Source organism: Oncorhynchus masou, unplaced genomic scaffold (assembly GCF_036934945.1).
Source record: "Oncorhynchus masou masou isolate Uvic2021 unplaced genomic scaffold, UVic_Omas_1.1 unplaced_scaffold_1594, whole genome shotgun sequence".
Taxonomy (NCBI): domain Eukaryota; kingdom Metazoa; phylum Chordata; class Actinopteri; order Salmoniformes; family Salmonidae; genus Oncorhynchus; species Oncorhynchus masou.
In genome coordinates this window covers 31,661-55,000 of record NW_027006021.1, presented here as the reverse complement: position 1 = coordinate 55,000, position 23,340 = coordinate 31,661, and the positions used below count along the sequence as shown (strand labels likewise).

At 44.7% G+C, this 23,340-nt stretch overlaps 1 protein-coding gene across 1 annotated transcript; it reads left to right on the top strand.

Annotated features, from left to right (window-relative positions):
• Positions 1-3,986: 3,986 nt before the first annotated feature.
• Positions 3,987-13,689, top strand: LOC135531466 (zinc finger matrin-type protein 4-like). Its single transcript, XM_064959501.1, has 6 exons — positions 3,987-4,094; positions 4,239-4,331; positions 4,688-4,853; positions 4,978-5,220; positions 9,637-9,733; positions 13,483-13,689. Exons 1-6 carry the CDS (start codon positions 3,987-3,989, stop codon positions 13,523-13,525), a joined length of 750 nt encoding a protein of 249 aa, XP_064815573.1. The 3' UTR covers positions 13,526-13,689.
• The last annotated feature ends 9,651 nt before the right edge of the window (positions 13,690-23,340 follow it).

Sequence of the window (23,340 nt, the reverse complement as noted above, 5' to 3'; positions counted from 1 at the left end):
TGAGCAAACAGAGGAGTAAAAGCATGGCTCCCGTTGATGACCTCACAGCATTAGCACAATGTAGAAAATAAATACAGTACAATAGTTCACTCTTGAAAGTAGTGTAACACATCTCAAAATAACATTAAAACAATTCATTAGAATAAATTAGGGATTTTCGGTGAAATAAAGTATATGTTATAAATAAAGTATATGTTATACCTGCAATACATACGAAGCCTTTGCTTCTGCACAGGTATTGTGTCGAAAATTTCCCCTCTGACAGAATCCCCCCCTTCGCGTTCCTCGTTACTGTGACTTGCTTGTTAGCTGACATTTCTGCTCTTCACTCAGTCAGTTTAGTCTACATTTCACTGATCTTAGTAGCAGAAAGCAGTTTTGTCTGCAGTTTTCAGTTTGGCTATTTGTTTCAAGTGTATGTGGCGGTTCTAGCTTGTATGTCGCCCTGGGCGAACCCCCCCTTCAGCGCCCGCCCCGCATCGTGTTGCCCCGGGCAAGATGCCCCTGGGCGGGCTGCCCATGTCGCCTGTACCTAAATCCGCTACTGATTGTTGTATTAGTCTATAAATAAATCTCTTCGCCAAAATTCGTAATCTCTCTCGTGTCTTATTCAACTAGTATTTTTTAAAGTGTAAGGATAATAATTCAGACATAGTTGTCCTGAAATGTTTATTGCTTGCCAACATTTTACTCCCTCCTCTATGTTTAATATAACACACATACATTCATTATTCATTTCGGTTGCCTTTTCTGACGTGAAGTTTGTTCTATAGAAACTATTTGACTCTGATGTGTGTCACCGAAAGCATTTGACTCAAACCACAAAATTAAGGAAATTAGAAGGCGGGGGTGGATTCTGGCAGGGGGAGGGATTTTCGGCACAACACCGGTACCTAACTTACTTGATGTTGGCTTGAAGCCAGCATTTATCTGCATTTGGAGAAAGTTGTGAACTCATTATCTTTTGGACACCCAAAGCTATGAAAATCGTGCTTATGTCGTGAATGGAACTAGTCTGGGCTGTAGTCTGTTTAGCGAACATTCCACTCCTTGTAACATTACAGAGACTTACAACCAGGCTGCAATAAAACAGTGTTGATCATATAATACATCTATCATGTGTTAGTTTAATGATGTGAAAATCATGATATTTCTCTTGCATTTCAATCCACACATGCATATGGGCCTGTAATGTATTGCATTGTTATATAGGTATTCAATCCCTTTTTAAATGATGCAAGACTACTTTACAATGATGGCAATTATGCATTATTTGAATCTAATTTGCCCATGTGGATCTGATGTAACAGTATAACTTTAGACCGTCCCCTCGCCCATACCCGGGCGCGAACCAAGGACCCTCTGCACACATCAACAACAGTCACCCTCGAAGCGTCGTTACCCATCGCTCCACAAAAGCCTCTGCAAGGGGAACTACTACTTCAAGGTCTCAGAGCAAGTGACGTCACCGATTGAACCGCTATTTAGCGCGCACTGCTAACTAAGCTAGCCGTTTCACATCCGTTACACTGACATGCATCAAATGCTACATAACTTTGCATGCATGCTTTCCATAAATGCAATGTACTGATGAAATGCCCCCCCATGAATAATAAAAAGGCCAGAAATGCAACATTAGGCCAACCTGACTAGCGGGGAAAGTGTTAAAAACCTTAGCTAGCGATCGTCAACACGATAGGATCTGAAATGGAGGAAGAGACGCGTCACACACACCCGTGCAGACAGTTTTCACAGTCTTCTTGTTATGAAGTCAATCAACTGTATTCGCTTCTCAAATCGAGGTTATTGAGTTGACGATGTTCTGTACTGTATAAATGTTTGGGAAAGTATTTGTTTTTAGCAAATAATGCCTTCCTGCCTGCCAGCTGCGAGAGAAAAGTAATCGCTTCCGCAATAAAATCCGACTGGCCAACACTAAATAGCGGTACATTGCCGCGTTTGTCTTAGGCCGCCCATTGTGACTCACTTGTGGGCGTGTGCTGTGAGGCAGCATGTAGCAGCATGTTCGATTGGGGAAAGAGAGAAAGTAAATGAACTACCTACATAGCTGAATGCAGCCTGCCCCAATATTGGTTAGCATATGGCATATACACAAACTTGGCAGTCGTGTCAAGTTGTCTGGATGTTCTTTGGGTGGCGGGCCATGCACGATACACACGGGAAACTGTGACAAATCCAGCAGCGTTGCAGTTCAAACCCGGTGTGCCTGGCACCTACTACCATACCCCGTTCAAAGGCACTTAAATCTTTTGTCTTGCCCATCCCCCTCTGAATGACACACATACACAATCCATGTCTCAATTTACTCAAGACTTAAAAATCCTTCTTTAACCTGACTCCTCCCCTTCATCTACACTGAAGTAGATTTAACAAGTGACATCAATAAGGGAGTATTTAAAACAAAAAAAATATTAACCTTTATTTAACCAGGCAAGTGAGTTAAGAACAAATTCTTATTTTCAATGACAGCCTAGGAACAGTGGGTTAATGCCTGTTCAGTGGCAGAACGACAGATTTGTACCTTGTCAGCTCGGGGGATTGAACTGCAGCCTTCCAGTTACTAGTCCAACGCTCTAACCACTAGGCTACTTTGCCACCCTAACATTCACCTGGTCAGTCTTTGTCATGGAAAGAGCAAGTGTTCATAATGTTTTGAACAAACAGGACACGCACGCCTCTGAGAATCACGCAGTGCTGCTGGGCTGGCCAAAGGCACAGTAGGGTCACACATGCCGCTTTGAATGGGTCGGTTGTGTGAAGAGGAGACAAATAACTTTGCCCTTTTTAAAATATTTATCTTGAGTGAAAACGTCTTCACAAATCGCGATTTTATCAGGAGAGGAGATACAGAAAAATCAGATGATTTATTTTCTCTCTCTGTGTCTCTCTGTCTCTCTGTCTCTGTGTCTCTCTGTCTCTCTGTCTCTGTGTCTCTCTGTCTCTGTCTCTATGTCTCTCTGTCTCTGTGTCTCTCTGTCTGTGTCTCTGTGTCTCTCTGTCTCTGTGTCTCTCTGTCTCTGTGTCTCTATGTCTCTGTGTCTCTCTCTCTCTGTGTCTCTCTCTCTGTCTCTGTGTCTCTCTGTGTCTGTGTCTCTCTGTCTCTGTGTGTCCAGCTGTGTCTATGGCGCGCAGCTCACCATCTGCATTGTTTGTGATACCGGGAGCACGTCAGCTGGTGCGTGGTAGCTGCAGTGTTAGTAATAACGGACAGCTTTACTGTGCAGACACGGAGGACCGTCTCTCGTGGGTGACGTGTCCGGGTCCGTTGCATTTCTAACTGCCATGGGGAGAAAACGGCCGGCTGAAAACACTCCGGCTCACGGCGAATGACCGCACACCGAGAGGCGAGCGAGCAGAGGCTGCTAATTCAACAACCAAATGCAATTGATTTGACATACAAGAACACCAGAAGCTATCGTCAGAGCTTTGGACTCTAAACGTTTATATTTCTTAGTTTTTCTTGTCTAAAATTTTCCCCGGTATTGGGTGTTTGGACTGGAGAGAACGGAAGGTGAGTACATCATAAGAGATGGAGGGAGAGGGGGACTCATTTAAGGTTAACTTGAGTGTATCAATGTGGTATCATGTGGTATATGCAGTACTTAGATGTAGAAATGCAACCAGTGTTTCTGTCTCTCTCTCTCTTCTGCACTTCCTTTTCTCTGCATGCTCTCTCTTCCTATATTTCTCTCTCTCTATCTCTCTCTTTCTACGTCTCTCTCTCTCTTCCTCTCTCTCTACAACTCTACAACTCAGACCAGAGGGAAGAGGGGATCCAACTCAGACTAGAGGGAAGAGGGGATACAACTCAGACTAGAGGGAAGAGGGGATACAATTCAGACTAGAGGGGAGAAGAGGAGACAGGTTGAAGGGAATAAAATAGTTGTTGTAATCTATCTTCTCCTCTCACTCTCCTTCTCATCTCCTTTTTCTGTCTGTCTGTCTGTCTGTCTGTCTGTGTACAGATGAAGTGGGTAACAGGTGTGTGTGATGGTGGTCTCTTCACAGAGAGCTACTGTAACATCTGCAATGCTCAACTCATCTCAGAGTCTCAACGCAAGGCACACTACGAGGTTAGTCTCACACGCACGCACGCACACACACACACACACACACACACACACACACACACACACACACACACACACACACACACACACACACACACCTGTAAATACCCTGTAACAGTTTCATTTGTCTTGTCTCTTGTCCTTCAGAGTAAGAAACATGCTAACAAGGTCCGTCTCTTCTACATGCTTCACCCTGAGGACGGAGGACCTCCCTCCAAAAGACTGAGACCTGACAACGCTGTACGTCTGTGTGTGTGTGTGTCAGTGTTTGTCTCTTTCTCGCATCCCTTCTCTCTGTTTCTCTACCTCTTCCTCTGCCAGGCCAACTAACAGTCAGTCAGACAGAATGTTACCTCTGCTAGGCCAACTCTTTGTACGTCTACGTGCAGTGTGTGTGTGTGTGTGTGTGTGTGTGTGTGTACATTCAAAGCGCTCTGTCCCCATGGGGGCACTGGTCCAGCAGTCCTGTGGGTCTGCAGATAAAACTCAGCTTCCTTTGATCTCTGCAATGAATTGGGGAGGTTGAATCTCTCTCACACAAACACACACATCTCTCTCTCCTCTCTCTCTTTCTCTCCTATTTCTGTCTCCTCCAGGATAGTGAGGAGACAGCTGTGGATGATAACAAGTGTTGTAGTCTGTGTAACATGTTCTTTACCTCAGCCATAGTGGCCCAGTCCCACTACCAGGGAAAGACTCATGCTAAGAGCGTCAAACGAGTGTTGGGCTCCTCACCTACTATTTCTACTACCCCTCCCACAGGTAACACACACACACACACTTTCCAATACACACACACACACACACACACACACACTTTCCTTAATAAACATGTTTCATGAATACATATATGAATTTATATGAATCCTTATTTCCTGTGTCACAGACTCCTCCCCCAGTTCATCCGACACGCACCCTCTGCCAATCCTGCCTCCCCCAGCCCCTCCCATTACCTGGCTAGTGACCAATGGCAACACAGCGTGTAGGTCGTGCTTCCTGTGTGGGGCATGGTTCAACAACCCAGCGATGGCCCAGCAGCACAACGAGGGGAAGAAGCACCGGCGGAACGCAGCCAGGAGACAACTACTGGAACAACTAGCTGATAACCTGGACAGCAACCAGAACACAGGTTAGAGGTCAGGAATACAGCCAGGAGACAACTACTGGAACAACTAGCAGATAACGTGGACAGCAACCAGAACACAGGTTAGAGGTCAGGAATACAGCCAGGAGACAACTACTGGAACAACTAGCTGATAACCTGGACAGCAACCAGAACACAGGTTAGAGGTCAGGAATACAGCCAGGAGACAACTACTGGAACAACTAGCTGATAACCTGGACAGCAACCAGAACACAGGTTAGAGGTCAGGAATACAGCCAGGAGACAACTACTGGAACAACTAGCTGATAACCTGGACAGCAACCAGAACACAGGTTAGAGGTCAGGAATACAGCCAGGAGACAACTACTGGAACAACTAGCTGATAACCTGGACAGCAACCAGAACACAGGTTAGAGGTCAGGAATACAGCCAGGAGACAACTACTGGAACAACTAGCTGATAACCTGGACAGCAACCGGAACACAGGTTAGAGGTCAGGGGTTAGAGGTCAAGGATTAGAGGTCAGGGGTTAGAGGTCAGGAATACAGCCAGGGCACAACTTCTGGAACAACTGACTGATCATTTGGATATGAAACAGAACACATGTTAGAGGTCAGCTGTTAGAGGTCAGAGGTTTGGGAGATTAGAGGTCAAACTAGGGTCAAAGGTTATGGCAGGTGTAGCTAGGCTCAGGGTCTAAGATTATATAAAGTATGATTACAGGACCGGTGTTATGGTAGATTTAGGGGGCGTGGCCCACCTTACCATACCCTGACATACCTCCTTGACCGACCAAATAAAATATTTAAATATAGATGATTTATTTGACCTAGATGCACGCCGACAGAGACAAATACATCTCAGATAAAGCATCGGAGCGAAACAGCGACTGATATTATATAAGAACGGCTGATAGCAGGTTAACACCATCTGCTTTAAGTCACTCAGGAAACAGTCTTTCAAGAAGATCTAAACGAATGCTCCCATGAAACTGATTGACATCAAATTATTGACGTGCAGTCTGGACATTTCACCTGTAAAACGTGAAGGATTATCATTAGAGCAGATGGTGTTAACTATTAGCTGTTCTTATATGATATCAGGCTCTGTTTCCTGAGTGGATTAAAGCAGATGGTAACTATTAGCTGTTCTTATATGATATCAGGCTCTGTTTCCTGAGTGGATTAAAGCAGATGGTAACTATTAGCTGTTCTTATATGATATCAGGCTCTGTTTCCTGAGTGGATTAAAGCAGACGGTGTTAACTATTAGCTGTTCTTATATGATATCAGGCTCTGTTTCCTGAGTGGATTAAAGCAGACGGTGTTAACTATTAGCTGTTCTTATATGATATCAGGCTCTGTTTCCTGAGTGGATTAGAGCAGATGGTAACTATTAGCTGTTCTTATATGATATCAGGCTCTGTTTCCTGAGTGGATTAAAGCAGACGGTGTTAACTATTAGCTGTTCTTATATGATATCAGGCTGTTTCCTGAGTGGATTAAAGCAGATGGTAACTATTAGCTGTTCTTATATGATATCAGGCTCTGTTTCCTGAGTGGATTAAAGCAGACGGTGTTAACTATTAGCTGTTCTTATATGATATCAGGCTCTGTTTCCTGAGTGGATTAAAGCAGACGGTGTTAACTATTAGCTGTTCTTATATGATATCAGGCTCTGTTTCCTGAGTGGATTAGAGCAGATGGTAACTATTAGCTGTTCTTATATGATATCAGGCTCTGTTTCCTGAGTGGATTGAAGCAGATGGTAACTATTAGCTGTTCTTATATGATATCAGGCTCTGTTTCCTGAGTGGATTAAAGCAGACGGTGTTAACTATTAGCTGTTCTTATATGATATCAGGCTCTGTTTCCTGAGTGGATTGAAGCAGATGGTAACTATTAGCTGTTCTTATATGATATCAGGCTCTGTTTCCTGAGTGGATTAAAGCAGACGGTGTTAACCAGGGGCGGACTGAAACAATAATTCAGGATTCCACATTACAAAATACAAACATTTGAGACTGATCAACAAGTAGCCTATTCGAACACTGAGTTTGCATGCTTAGCAACAATATAAGCTCAAGAAACTCCTGTACTCTCTGATGGGCATGTTTCCAGGCCTGCATGCCTCCTTTGACAAATGCACCTTCACTGGCTGAAGGTTTTACGAATGCAAGACAAACTGAGCAGAACAAGTACTGAGTTACTTCATAGTATGTCAGCCATTTTCTGTTTGTGACATCTTTGGAGTGGAATACATTGGGAATGACTCTTTGAGGGGTTTGTTTTGGGTGGTACTGAAAAAATAAGTCAAGATCCTTGGACTGAGGACGGGAAAAGTATGTATCAAATGTATTTTCAGTGCTTTTGCTGTCCATTTCTATTTTCCCTGTACTGGGCTCTGAACCTCTCTCTCTCTCTCTGCACATCTGGTTGCTCTGCAGAATGAGATTAACATTGTAAATAACCTAAACTTAAACTTGTATTACTTGTACAGTCATCGATTGTCTGCCCCCCGATTACAGTCCTACTGATAATCTCATAAATAAAGAGCATATGAATCTAAAATCATAGTCTACATGTTTAGGGTTTGTGCTCTTACGTTGTCCTGAAGGTTCCTGCTCTGAGTCTGACTGAACTGACCACCACCTCCAGTTCTGCAGGAGCACCTGAAGCTCTAGTGCTGCTGCTTCCTTCTCCACCTTTACAAAGAAAGGACTCTATTATCACACTCCCTATCATTAGTGTATCAGTAGGCTACATTAATACAGCTCTGGAAATAATTAAGAGTGGTGTCTTGAATTTTTCCCAGAGCTGTATATTATTGTAGTGTCTTGTAATGCTGGTACTAATGGCGCTAATGATCTTTGTCATTGCCTGCGCTGTGTCACACAGGCTACTGTGTTACGTTCATGGTTAGGTTACTGTAGCCAGTTTCGCTGTAGAGTGTATGTGCACTTTCCCTAGTTTATGTGGCATGAGTCATGACCCAATGCTGGCAAGTCCAGTCCAGGTTTACCATTTTTTTACTAGTTGAAACATATTGCCTTCAATGTCATATAATGATCGCTATGTTGCACTCATTGCTATGATATAACTCATCCACGAAGACGTGCAAACTGTTTAGCCGACCGGCCGTTGTGCCACTATTATTAGCTGGGCTACTTCGCTAACCATGCTGGGTGTGTGTGTTTAGCTAGTGTTTTTGACTGACCTGGTCCCTTACTGGCGAACATGTCACTTATTTTTGCAGCATTTAGCTGCGTCTGTGGCAATGGCCTTTCTCTTTTAATTTTCTCCCTCTCTGCTCCACCTTTCCTTTTCGTCTATTTCGCCGTGCGACTTGTCTGAAATGTTGTTGGTAGGGAAGCAGGTAGACCGTTGCTATGCGCGTCGCGGACAGGCCTGAGGTCATGTTTGGCGCGCATCCTCGCGCGGGGACACAGCAGCGAGAGAGTGAAAGTGTCCCTGATGACTGGATTCTCCTCAATTTATTCCTGCTTGCTGTATTATGGCTGGTCAAGTTCACTATTCACGGTAGGAGCCAAAACGAGCCTCAGAGAACCGGGACATGTCCCGGTGCACCCGACAGCGTTAACCTACTATTAGCCGTTCTTATATGATATTATGCGTGGATTCCTGAGTGAATTAAAGCAGATTGTGTTAAATAACTATTAGCCGGTGTTATATGATTTCAGGCGCTGTTTCCTGAGTGAATTAACACTTGACAGTGATGAGGGCCTATTTTGAAATGAGGTATGCCTAACTTGGTGTTTGAGTGTAACATTTGAAGATCAATGTTACACATAGGCCTGTATCTGTCGATACAAACTTTAATTGAGAAATTAGGATGTCGTTTAAAAAAGTATATTTTGCATTCCCTCACCTAAAAACAGCACTACACCACTGAAATTGAAGGAAAGGTGGCAGGTGCACTGTTCGGATCGTGGGATTATATTGGACAAAAGTGTGAAGGTAACCTACTTTTTGAAGTGATTTGTTTGACAATCAGATTGTGTTCGTGCCACATTAAAAAGGGAATACATTTTTACAGTTAAATTACACTCAAGAGTTCACACATAGGAGGTCCTGTGGAACAAAGTTGTCCCCAATGGAAATCAAATGCCCGTCCAACTGATTAGTTCTGGCCGGCCCTGTATGATTAGACAGAGATCATATCACAGGAGTCCAGGGCGTGTCCATAGGAGACAGGTGTTCCAATCATTTGATTCAGTTCCATTGTGATCAAATTACAATCATTTGATTCAGTTCCATTGTGATCAAGTTCCAATCATTTGATTCAGTTCCATTGTGATCATGTTCCGATAATTTGATTCAGTTCCATTGTGATCCATTTCCAATCATTTGATTTGGTTCCATTGCGATTCAGTTCCAATCATTTGATTCAGTTCCATTGTGTGTTCCTGTGTACCCCCAGGTTTGAGGAGCAGTTACAGCTGCAGTGTGTGTGATGTCACTCTGAACTCAATAGAACAGTACTACGCGCATCTCCAGGGCTCCAGACACCAAAACAAGTGAGTGAGTCTGTCTATCTGTCAGTCAGTTGGTCGGTCTATACCTCTATCTTTACCTATAATCCTGACATATACCCCCCCCCTCCACACAAACACACACACACATAGTTTGGGAAGGGAAAGGCTGTCTGGGTTGCCAAATTGGGTAGAGAGAGGCTGGCTGGCTGGGATGCCAGATTGTTAATGGAGATGCTGGCTGGCTGGGTTGCCAAATTGGGCAGGGAGAGGCTGGTTAGCTGGCTTACGAGCTGAAGGGTTGGTTAACATATTATGTAAGAACAGGGTCACTGCTGGGTTGCCAGATTGTGAGTGGCAGGCTGGCTAGCTAGATTGCCAGGTTGGTGAGGTTCTAACACACACACAAAGTGGTTCAGAGGGCTAAATGGACTGGAACCAGCTGCCTGAGAATGGAATGCAACACTGCATTCTGTCCATCTACATTATAGAGTAACGCCGGTCGGTCGGTCCATGTATTGATTGGTGTTGGTTTCTGAAAGGCTCCGAGTGATTCCATTGAGTTTGATCTACTGGGTGTCTAATCTGCCTCAGCCAATTCCCCTCTCCTTTCTCTTTGTAACCACACTGGTATTGTGCCCTAAATAGCATGGCACCCTATTCCCTTTATAGTGCATGACATTTGACCAAAGCCCTATAAGCCCTGGTCAAAAGAAGAGCACTATATAGGGAATATAGGGTGCCATTTAGGGTGCATTTTGTTCCGACTCCTCAGCCAATCTCTCTCTCTGTAATGACACAATGCCTAATGAATTATAGGCGGTGGGTCTGTATGTTTTATTAGTAGAAATATTACGTGATTAAGGCCACTGTTCTGTTTACCTCTCTTCGTCTCCTCCTCCTCCTCCATCTTTATGTTGGTATTGTTATCTTGTATTATGTCTTGATGTTGTTGCATTGTCCAGAAGGAACCTGCCAGTTAGCATTTAGTTGGATGGTGTATACCATGTGTATCCTGTACATACAACTAATAAAACTTGAAATTTGAAACACTGCTGCCTCCTCAATACACACAGCGCTAATGGAACTCTCCTCCTCAATACACACAGCGCTAATGGAACTCTCCTCCTCAATACACACAGCGCTAATGGAACTCTCCTCCTCAATACACACAGCGCTAATGGAACTCTCCTCCTCAATACACAGAGCGCTAATGGAACTCTCCTCCTCAATACACACAGCGCTAATGGAACTCTCCTCCTCAATACACACAGCGCTAATGGAACTCTCCTCCTCAATACACACAGCGCTAATGGAACTCTCCTCCTCAATACACAGAGCGCTAATGAAACTCTCCTCCTCAATACACACAGCGCTAATGGAACTCTCCTCCTCAATACACACAGCGCTAATGGAACTCTCCTCCTCCTCTCCTCCTCAATACACACAGCGCTAATGGAACTCTCCTCCTCCTCTCCTCCAATCTTCCTCAATACACACAGCCCTAATGGAACTCTCCTCCTCCTCTCCTCCTCCTCTCCTCCTCAACACACACAGCGCTAATGGAACTCTCCTCCTCCTCTCCTCCTCAATACACACAGCCCTAATGGAACTCTCCTCCTCCTCTCCTCCAATCTTCCTCAATACACACAGCGCTAATGGAACTCTCCTCCTCTCCTCTACTAATCTTCCTCAATACACACAGCCCTAATGGAACTCTCCTCCTCCTCTCCTCCAATCTTCCTCAATACACACAGCGCTAATGGAACTCTCCTCCTCCTCTCCTCCAATCTTCCTCAATACACACAGCGCTAATGGAACTCTCCTCCTCTCCTCTACTAATCTTCCTCAATACACACAGCCCTAATGGAACTCTCCTCCTCCTCTCCTCCAATCTTCCTCAATACACACAGCGCTAATGGAACTCTCCTCCTCCTCTCCTCCAATCTTCCTCAATACACACAGCGCTAATGGAACTCTCCTCCTCCTCTCCTCCAATCTTCCTCAATACACACAGCGCTAATAGAACTCTCCTCCTCCTCTCCTCAATACACACAGCGGTAATAGAACTCTCCTCCTCCTCTCCTCTCCTCCTTTCCTCCACATCCTCTCCTCCTCAATAAACACAGTGCTAATGGAACTCTCCTCTCCTTCTCCCCTCCTCCTCCTCTCCTCAATAATCACAGCACTAATGGAATTGAGTCCTAGAAACTGTGTGTGTGTGTGCGTGCGTGTGGGACTATTTCTCTTTCCATCAGAGTTTGGTAACAACAGTCCATGACAACACATGCCGTAACACTAATCAAATATAATTACAGAAATGGAACAGGGCGAAGCTCTGGACTTTATGCCAGGGCATGATTAATATAGACACAATATTAAGTCCCAGAATCCATACCAAATGGCACCCTATTCCCTATATAGGGTCCATAGGGCTCTGGTCAAAAGTAGTGCACTATATAGGGAATATGGTGCCATTGGGGATGTTTCCCAAGTTGAGAGCAAATTGTAGTTGTTATTGATATTAATCTTATGAATCGTGAAAAATGTCATAATAAATGTTATTGATTCAATTAGGAGGCTTGGTTAACGAGCTGCATATTTCTCCATTTCTGACTTTAATCAGATCATTCTTTCTTTTTTAAAGAAGAACATTGTTAGTTTCTCTCCCTCTTCCCTCTCTCTCTCTCTTCTCTCATGTCTCTTTTGTCTCTCCAAGTCATACTTACATGTATCTCTCTCTGGGGGTGTAATTGAATGATTCTTAGTGTAATTGAATGATTCTTAGTGTAATAGAATGATTCTTAGTGTTATAGAATGATTCTTAGTGTTCTAGAATGGTTCTTAGTGTTATAGAATGATTCTTACTGTAATAGAATGGTTCTTAGTGTAATAGAATGATTCTTAGTGTTATAGAATGATTATTAGTGTTATATAATGGTTCTTAGTGTAATATAATGATTCTTACTGTAATATAATGGTTCTTAGTGCAATAGAATGGTTCTTAGTGTTATAGTGTAATATAATGATTCTTACTGTAATATAATGATTCTTAGTGTAATAGAATGATTCTTAGTGTTATAGAATGATTCTTAGTGTTATAGAATGATTCTTAGTGTTATAGAATGGTTCTTAGTGTTATAGAATTATTCTTAGTGTTATAGAATGGTTCTTAGTGTAATATAATGGTTCTTAGTGTTATAGAATGATTCTTAGTGTAATAGAATGATTCTTAGTGTAATAGTGTAATAGAATGGTTCTTAGTGTAATATAATGATTCTTAGTGTTATAGAATGATTCTTAGTGTAATAGAATGATTCTTAGTGTTATCGAATGGTTCTTAGTGTACTAGAATGATTCTTAGTGTTATAGAATGATTCTTAGTGTAATAGAATGATTCTTAGTGTTATAGAATGGTTCTTAGTGTAATAGAATGATTCTTAGTGTAATAGAATGGTTCTTCGTGTAATAGAATGGTTCTTCGTGTAATAGAATGGTTCTTTGTGTAATAGAATGGTTCTTCGTGTAATAGAATGGTTCTTCGTGTAATAGAATGATTATTTGTGTAATAGAATGATTCTTAGTGTAATAGAATGATTCTTCATGTAATAGAATGATTATTCATGTAATAGAATGATTCTTAGCTCCTAGCTCTGTTCTCATGAGTCAGTGGAATGTTGTTGGTATGACATCACCCCCACTCTCTTCCTCTTCCTCCTATCTTTTTCTCTCTCATTCTTTCTATCTCTAATTTATTGTGTCTGTTGTTTACACCTGTCTCTCGTCTGTTTCAGTTTGAAGCAGCACCAGAGATGTGTTGAGTCGGCCGGTCTGTGACTTCTGCCCCCCAGTGGAAGGATGACCAGAGAGAAGAAGCAGCCAGAGAGAGACGGACTGGAATTGTGACGTCATCGTATGCCGTTTGTGACGTCACAGTGCAGAGAAGGAGGTGTGACTGGTTGGACTAAAACAGAAACAGAAAGAAAAGAAGGTCAGACACAGCGATGATGTCACATGCACAAACTTTTTCTGATGATGTCAGTCACCCACAGAAATTGACAAGAACACTTCTCACACTTTGTCATCTGACACACACACACACACACACACACACACACACACACACACACACACACACACACACACACACACACACACACACACACACACACACACACGCAGACAGTTGTGCCAGAGTTGATTGAGTTGATTCACGGTCATTAAAGCACTTTGAAACATATTTCTGTGTATCTGTTCTCACTTTTGTCGCAATTAGATGCATGTTGGATCCTTACCAGACACATGAGCATCAATCCATGTGCGTGAGAAAGAGAGAGAAAGACAGCAAGAGAAAGAGAGAGACAGCAAGAGAGAGAGGAAGGGGGAAGAGAGAGAGAGAAGGGACTCAGGGGGTATGCTAATTTAGCATAGAGCAGACCGAACTCACTTCATTAAATTAATCAAAACAGGAACATTTTACATTTGGCTAGAAATTCAAAAGGAAATTATCTTAACAGCGAAAAATGTCTTCCTGTGTGCTACCTATATCCCCCCACTAGAATTCCACATACTTTAATGGAGACAGCTTCTCCACCCTGGAGGGGGAAATCAACCATTTCTGTTATGTACTTGAGTGAAGACCCAAAAGCGGTTTTAACAGAAAACAGAGTTCTTTAATGAAAAAACAGGAATGGCATAAATCCTCTTCCGACGTTGTATAGTGCAGGATGCACCTGCCAGGCCGACTCCGACAGGATAGGACAAGGTGGAAGCAAACGAGACGATAGCTTGCTTCTGGCATGAAAAACACAAACAAGAATCTGACACTGAAAGTAGCAGGAACAGAGAGAGAAATAGAGACCTAATCAGAGGAGAAAGAGAGAACAGGTGGGAAAGGATGAATGAGCTAGTTAGGGGAGATGTAGAACAGCTGAAGAAGGAGAGACAGAGAAGGTAACCTAATAAGACCAGCAGAGAGAGACAGAGTGAAGAGAAAGGACAGGAACAGACATAATAAGACATGACAGTACCCCCCCCACTCACCGAGCGCCTCCTGGCGCACTCGAGGAGGAAACCTGGCGGCAACGGAGGAAATCATCGATCAGCGAACGGTCCAGCACGTCCCGAGAGGGAACCCAACTCCTCTCCTCAGGACCGTACCCCTCCCAATCCACTAGGTACTGATGACCACGGCCCCGAGGGCGCATGTCCAAAATCTTACGAACCCTGTAGATAGGTGCGCCCTCGACAAGGATGGGGGGGGAGGGACGAGCGGGGGCGCGAAGAACGGGCTTAACACAGGAGACATGGAAGACCGGGTGAACGCGACGAAGATAGCGCGGGAGAAGAAGTCGCACTGCGACAGGATTAATGACCTGAGAAATACGGAACGGACCAATGAACCGCGGGGCCAACTTGCGAGAAGCTGTCTTAAGGGGAAGGTTCAGAGTGGAGAGCCATACTCTCTGACCGCAACAATATCTAGGACTCTTGGTCCTACGCTTATTAGCGGCCCTCACAGTCTGCGCCCTATTACGGCAAAGTGCCGACCTGACCCCCTTCCAGGTGCGCTCGCAACGCTGGACAAAAGCCTGAGCGGAGGGGACGCAGGACTCGGCGAGCTGAGATGAGAACAGCGGAGGCTGGTACCCGAGGCTACTCTGAAAAGGAGATAGACCGGTAGCAGACGAAGGAAGCGAGTTGTGGGCGTACTCTGCCCAGGGGAGCTGTTCTGACCAAGACGCAGGGTTACGAAAAGAAAGACTGCGTAAAATGCGACCAACAGTCTGATTGGCCCGTTCGGCTTGACCGTTAGACTGGGGATGAAAGCCGGACGAGAGACTGACGGAAGCCCCAATCAAACGGCAAAACTCCTCCAAAATTGAGACGTGAACTGCGGGCCTCTGTCTGAAACGACGTCTGACGGAAGGCCATGAATTCGGAAAACATTCTCGATAATGATCTGAGCCGTCTCCTTAGCGGAAGGGAGCTTAGCGAGAGGAATGAAATGAGCCGCCTTAGAGAATCTATCGACAACCGTAAGAATAACTGTCTTCCCCGCTGATGAAGGCAGTCCGGTGATAAAATCTAAAGCGATGTGAGACCACGGTCGAGAGGGAATGGGAAGCGGTCTGAGACGGCCGGCAGGAGGAGAGTTCCCAGATTTAGTCTGCGCGCAGACCGAACAAGCAGCGACAAATCGACGCGCGTCACGTTCCCGAGTGGGCCACCAGAAACGCTGGCGAATGGAAGCGAGCGTACCCCGAACGCCGGGGTGGCCGGCTAACTTGGCAGAGTGGGCCCACTGAAGAACGGCCGGACGAGTAGGAACGGGAACGAACAGAAGGTTCCTAGGACAAGCTCGCGGCGACGGAGTGTGAGCGAGTGCTTGCTTTACCTGCCTCTCAATTCCCCAGACAGTCAACCCGACAACACGCCCCTCAGGGAGAATCCCCTCGGGGTCGGTGGAGACCTCAGAAGAACTGAAGAGACGAGATAAAGCATCAGGTTTGGTGTTTTTTGAGCCCGGACGATAAGAAATAACAAACTCGAAACGAGCGAAAAACAGAGCCCAACGAGCCTGACGCGCATTAAGTCGTTTGGCTGAACGGATGTACTCAAGGTTCCTATGGTCAGTCCAAACGACAAAAGGAACGGTCGCCCCCTCCAACCACTGTCGCCATTCGCCTAGGGCTAAGCGGACGGCGAGCAGTTCGCGATTACCAACATCATAGTTACGTTCTGACGGCGATAAGCGATGAGAGAAAAACGCGCAAGGATGGACCTTGCCGTCAGAGAGAGAGCGCTGAGAAAGAATGGCTCCCACGCCCACCTCTGACGCGTCAACCTCAACAACAAACTGTCTAGAGATGTCAGGTGTAACAAGAATAGGTGCGGATGTAAAACGATTCTTAAGAAGATCAAAAGCTCCCTGGGCGGAAACGGACCACTTAAAGCACGTCTTAACAGAAGTAAGGGCTGTGAGGGGAGCTGCCACCTGACCGAAATTACGGATGAAACGACGATAGAAATTAGCGAAGCCCAGAAAGCGCTGCAGCTCGACGCGTGACTTAGGAACGGGCCAATCAATGACAGCCTGGACCTTAGCGGGATCCATCTTAATGCCCTCAGCGGAAATAACGGAACCGAGAAAAGGGACAGAGGCGGCATGAAAAGTGCACTTCTCAGCCTTCACATAAAGACAGTTCTCCAAAAGGCGCTGGAGGACGCGTCGCACGTGCTGAACATGAATCGGGAGAGACGGTGAAAAAATCAGGATATCGTCCATGTAAACGAAAACAAAAATGTTCAGCATGTCTCTCAGGACGTCGTTAACTAGTGCCTGAAAGACAGCTGGAGCGTTAACGAGGCCGAAAGGAAGAACCCGGTATTCAAAGTGCCCTAACGGAGTGTTAAACGCCGTCTTCCACTCGTCCCCCTCCCTGATGCGCACGAGATGGTAGGCGTTACGAAGGTCCAATTTGGTGAAAAACCTGGCTCCCTGCAGGATCTCGAAGGCTGAAGACATAAGAGGAAGCGGATAACGATTCTTAACTGTTATGTCATTCAGCCCTTGATAATCCACGCATGGGCGCAGGGACCCGTCCTTCTTCTGAACAAAAAAAAACCCCGCTCCGGCGGGAGAGGAGGAGGAGACTATGGTACCGGCGTCGAGCGAAACCGACAAATAATCCTCGAGAGCCTTACGTTCGGGAGCCGACAGAGAGTATAATCTACCCCGGGGGGAGTAGTTCCCGGAAGGAGATCAATACTACAGTCATACGACCGGTGTGGAGGGAGAGAAGTGGCCTTGGAACGACTGAACACCGTGCGCAGATCGTGATACTCCTCCGGCACCCCTGTCAAATCGCCAGGCTCCTCCTGTGAAGAAGAGACAGAGGAAACAGGAGGGATAGCAGACATTAAACAGGTCACATGACAAGAAACATTCCAGGATAGGATAGTATTACTAGACCAATTAATAGAAGGGTTATGGCGCACTAGCCAGGGATGACCCAAAACAACAGGTGTAAAAGGTGAACGAAAAATTAAAAAAGAAATGGTTTCGCTATGATTACCAGAGACAGTGAGGGTTAAAGGCAGCGTCTCACGCTGAATCTTGGGGAGAGAACTACCATCTAAAGCAAACAAGGCCGTGGGCTCCCCTAACTGTCTGAGAGGAATGTCATGTTCCCGAGCCCAGGTCTCGTCCATAAAACAGCCCTCCGCCCCAGAGTCTATCAAGGCACTGCAGGAAGCAGATGAACCGGGCCAGCGGAGATGGACCGGAAAGGTAGTGCGTGATCTTGAAGGAGAGACCTGAGTAGTTGCGCTCACCAGTAGCCCTCCTCTTACTGATGAGCTCTGGCTTTTACTGGGCATGAGGTGACAAAATGACCAGCGGAGCCGCAGTAGAGACAGAGGCGATTGGTGATTCTCCGTTCCTTCTCCTTGGCCGAGATGCGGATACCCCCAGCTGCATAGGCTCAGCATCCGAGCCGGCGGAGGAGGGTGGCAGTGATGCAGCAGGTGGCAGTGATGTGGAGAGGGGAGCAACGGAGAACGCGAACTCCTTTCCACGAGCTCGGCGACGAAGATCAAACCGTCGCTCTATGCGAATAGCGAGAGCTATTAAGGAGTCCAGACTGGAAGGAACCTCCCGGGAGAGGATCTCATCCTTAACCTCGACGAGGAGACCCTCCAGAAAACGAGCGAGCAAAGCCGGCTCGTTCCAGTCACTAGAGGCAGCGAGAGTGCGAAACTCAATAGAATAATCCGTTATGGATCGATTCCCCTGACATAGGGAAGACAGGGCCCTGGAAGCCTCCTCCCCAAAAACAGAACGGTCAAAAACCCGTATCATCTCCTCCTTAAAGTCCTGATACTGGTTAATACACTCAGCCCTCGCCTCCCAGATTGCCGTGCCCCACTCACGCGCCCGTCCGGTAAGGAGAGAAATGACGTAGGCGATGCGGGCTGCTCTCCTGGAGTAAGTGTTGGGCTGGAGAGAGAACACCACATCACACTGAGTGAGGAATGAGCGGCACTCAGTGGGCTCCCCAGAGTAACACGGCGGGTTGTTGATCCTGGGCTCCGGAGACTCGGAAACCCTGGAAGTGGGCGGTGGATCGAGGTGGAGTTGGTGAACCTGTCTTGTGAGGTCGGAGACTTGGACGGCCAGGGTCTCAACGGCATGTCGAGCAGCAGACAATTCCTCCTCGTGTCTGCCTAGCATCGCTCCCTGGATCTCGACGGCGGAGTGAAAAGGGTCCGGAGCCGCTGGGTCCATTCTTGGTCAGATTCTTCTGTTATGTACTTGAGTGAAGACCCAAAAGCGGTTTTAACAGAAAACAGAGTTCTTTAATGAAAAAACAGGAATGGCATAAATCCTCTTCCGACGTTGTATAGTGCAGGATGCACCTGCCAGGCCGACTCCGACAGGATAGGACAAGGTGGAAGCAAACGAGACGATAGCTTGCTTCTGGCATGAAAAACACAAACAAGAATCTGACACTGAAAGTAGCAGGAACAGAGAGAGAAATAGAGACCTAATCAGAGGAGAAAGAGAGAACAGGTGGGAAAGGATGAATGAGCTAGTTAGGGGAGATGTAGAACAGCTGAAGAAGGAGAGACAGAGAAGGTAACCTAATAAGACCAGCAGAGAGAGACAGAGTGAAGAGAAAGGACAGGAACAGACATAATAAGGCATGACATTTCAAGGCCCAGGGATATGTACTAGTCTGTGGCGACCTAAATGTCAGAACCGGACAAGAACCTGACACCCTCAGCACACAGGGGGACAAACACCTGCCTGCAGGTGACAGCATTCCCTCCCCCATATACCCCCTAGGCACAACTATGACAACATAACCAACAGAAACTGGTCACAACTCCTGCAGCTCTGTCGCACGCTGGGTATGTACATAGTCAATGATAGGCTTTGATGGGACTCCTATGGTAGGTACACATATAGCTCATCTCTTGGCAGTAGTACTGTAGACTACTTTATCACTGACCTCAACCCAGAGTCTCTCAGAGCGTTCACAGTCAGCCCACTGACACCCCTATCAGACCACAGCAAAATCACAGTCTACTTGAACAGAGCAATACTCAATCATGAGGCGTGTGTGTGTGTGTCTGTGTCTGTGTGTGTGTGTGTGTATGTGTGTATGTGTGTGTGTGTCTGTCTGTGTGTATGTGTGTATGTGTGTCTGTGTGTGTGTGTGTGTCTGTGTATGTGTGTGTGTGTGTGTGTGTGTGTGTGTCTGTGTGTGTGTCTGTCTGTCTGTGTCTGTGTGTGTGTGTCTGTGTCTGTGTGTAAAAAGTAAATCCAAGTAAATCCACTTCCTGTTATTCAGCCAATGCTGATCATCTCCATACACAACGTTCCAAGTTCTGCACAGTACTTTCAGTGAAACTTTTTAAAGTAAAGAAATTATTTGTCCAAAACAGTTCTGTTTTTCAGAGGGCTGCATTATCTGCTGGGAAAGACTGTTTTCATTCGGTTCTATCCACACGGACCTGGTTAACAGGGTCCTTATTCATCGTACATTTAGAAGGAAATCTCATTAAAGCTTTGGAATCTGCTCTTCCCTGACTGATGCTGGGTCTCGGCGGGTGACGGAGCTCGCTGATTAAATAACTTCCTTGTTACAACCCCAAACACTCTCATTAACAACTTAGTTTACTGACAGTTTATAATACCAAATTAGAGATAAAGAGGGAATGAATGATTTACTGTGGAACTGCCGGAGATCATTGACGAGGAGAGGTGTGTCTACCAGACAGTGAGTGGTTTACTGTGCAACTGCCGGAGATCATTGACGAGGAGAGGTGTGTCTACCAGACAGTGAGTGGTTTCTTGTGGAACTGCCGGAGATCATTGACGAGGAGAGGTGTGTCTACCAGACAGTGAGTGGTTTCCTGTGGAACTGCCGGAGATCATTGACGAGGAGAGGTGTGTCTACCAGACAGTGAGTGGTTTACTGTGGAACTGCTGGATGGAGATCATTGACTAGGAGAGGTGTGTCTACCAGACAGTGAGTGGTTTACTGTGGAACTGCCTGAGATCATTGACTAGGAGAGGTGTGTCTACCAGACAGTGAGTGGTTTACTGTGGAACTGCCAGAGATCATTGACGAGGAGAGGTGTGTCTACCAGACAGTGAGTGGTTTACTGTGGAACTGCCAGAGATCATTGACGAGGAGAGGTGTGTCTACCAGACAGTGAGTGGTTTACTGTGGAACTGCCTGAGATCATTGACTAGGAGAGGTGTGTCTACCAGACAGTGAGTGGTTTACTGCGGAACTGCTGGATGGAGATCATGGACTAGATTTTTACCTCAACATAGTGTGAAATAAGCTTATAATTAATAGCCTAAATGTAGTTTCATTTTGCTGGGGTGCAATGAGGAGATTCAGGATCTTTCCCCCATGCGTTTCCATGGCAATTAGATTCTTTGGGTCAAGTTCCATTGAACTCTTTACCTCATCTATATTCCATTCTCTACAGATGAATGGATCCAGATCAGTTATTCTGTGTGTTCCAACAGTTCTGCCCTGACAACCAAACCTGACAACCCAACCTGACAACCCAACCTGACAACCCAACCTGACAACCCAACCTGACAACCCAACTTGACAACCCAACCTGACAACCCAACCTCACAACCCAACCTGACAACCCAACCTGACAACCCAACCCAGCACTCTGTTCACCATAGGGCCAATCCCATTTAGGGCACAGCTAATCACACCAAATTGCACTAAATCACATTAAATCACATTCAATTACACTAAATCACATTAAATCACAGTAAATCACAGTAAATCACAGTAGCCAGCTAGCTATCTTTATGGGTGTTTTGACATGAGTATGAAATTGTAATTCTGGTTGTTTAATGTTTTAGGGACTCCTGAAACTACCAGCAAACCAGACTGTCGTCTTGTGAAACAGTGGACGTAAAGAATCTAGCTAGATAAAGCATTTACTGCAAATTGAATGTACAGTTTGCCTTGCTGATATTTCCCATGCAATGCAGTGCGATGAAATAACGTAGCTAGCTATGTTCCTGCTTATTGGGCAGTGGAGGATAAAATCCCTGTATACCTATGGATGTGTAGCTGTCTAGCAGATCTGTGTATGGACTCAAACGTTTGGTATACATATTAGTTCAGAACCTAGATATGAACTTAAGCTATCATAGCCGGTTGTATCAACTTCAAAACAGTATGACTGGCATCAATGAAGCCTATGGATTGAGTAGAATATAATCTAACTTTGTGCCAAGGATGCAAGTCGTATATACATGTAGCATGAGATCCCCACATTGTAGCCTGTACATTTAATATATTCACTGATCATGTACTAAACCTTGGCAAATAAAGGTGCGGTTCAGGTCTGAATGTCTGTGAGGTTCTTTTTCAGTCATATCCAATACCAGGAGTATCACATTCCAGTCTTTGAATGGTGCTGTGTCTGCATGTAGGTATTACAATCATACACTTCAAGAGTTTACCAATCTTGGTCCTGGGACATCAATGCTTGGTTACACATTAACTATGCAATAGACTAGAAACATGATTTAACTAGTTAAAGGGCTGATTTGTAATTCATATATACAGAAACAGAATTTATAAAACAGTGAACAAAAAATTCTATGTTTTAATTTTATATAAATACATAAAAACTATAAAATGCCATTTTAAACTGTATAAATAATTAATTAATTCATCGTTGCCACAGAAACATCAAACTAGATATGATTTATTCTATAAATGTCTAGCATACTTTGACAACCTTTGTTTTGAACACAAATTGCAGATTTGATAGAAATACATAAAATCTGTAAAATGCCATTAAAAGAGGTATAAATCAATAACTAATTCACTGTTTGTCACAGCAACATGAAACTAAGTATGAGTTATTCTATTAATGTCTAGCATACTTTAACATCCTTTTGTTTTGAGTAAACATTCAAGTTTTGATTTGATAGAAATACATTAAATCTATAAAATGTCCTTTAAAGCGGTATAAATCAATAACTAATTCACCGTTTGTCACAGAAACATCAAACTAGGTATGATTTGTTCTACACATGGTTGATCATATTACTTGTTTATCTAGCGTGTCCTGCCTTGCATATAATCGATGCGGTGCGTATCATTGCTCCAACGTGTACCGAACCATAAACATCAATGCCGTTCTTAAAATCAATACACAAAAGTATATATTTTTAAACCTGCATATTTAGCTAAAATAAATCCAGGTTAGCAGGCAATATTAACCAGGTGAAATTGTGTCACTTCTCTTGTGTTCATTGCACGCAGAGTCAGTGTATATGCAACAAGAGAGCGAGCACACGTGACAGAAATGGCATCTTATAGATGTTATGTATTTCTATCAAGTCAGACCTTGAATGTCTACTCAAAGCAAAGGTTGTAAAAGTATACTACACATTTATAGAATAAATCATATCTACTGTTATGTATCTGTGACAAACGGTGAATTAGTTATTGATTTTTACAATTTTAAATGGCTTTTGGCAAATGTCTGTTGAATGTTTGATTAATAGCTGTTGAATGTTTGATGCATGTCTGTTGAATATCCGAATGTGTAAAAATAAAACCAACTTTACCTCGGTTTCCATGTTT

Excerpts from the sequence above, each read along its gene's own strand:
- LOC135531466 (XM_064959501.1), top strand. The coding sequence starts at position 3,987 with ATGAAGTGGGTAACAGGTGTGTGTGATGGTGGTCTCTTCACAGAGAGC. Across the intron at positions 4,095-4,238 it reads AACGCAAGGCACACTACGAG|AGTAAGAAACATGCTAACAA; the intron begins GTTAGTCTCACA and ends CTTGTCCTTCAG. Across the intron at positions 4,854-4,977 it reads TTCTACTACCCCTCCCACAG|ACTCCTCCCCCAGTTCATCC; the intron begins GTAACACACACA and ends CCTGTGTCACAG.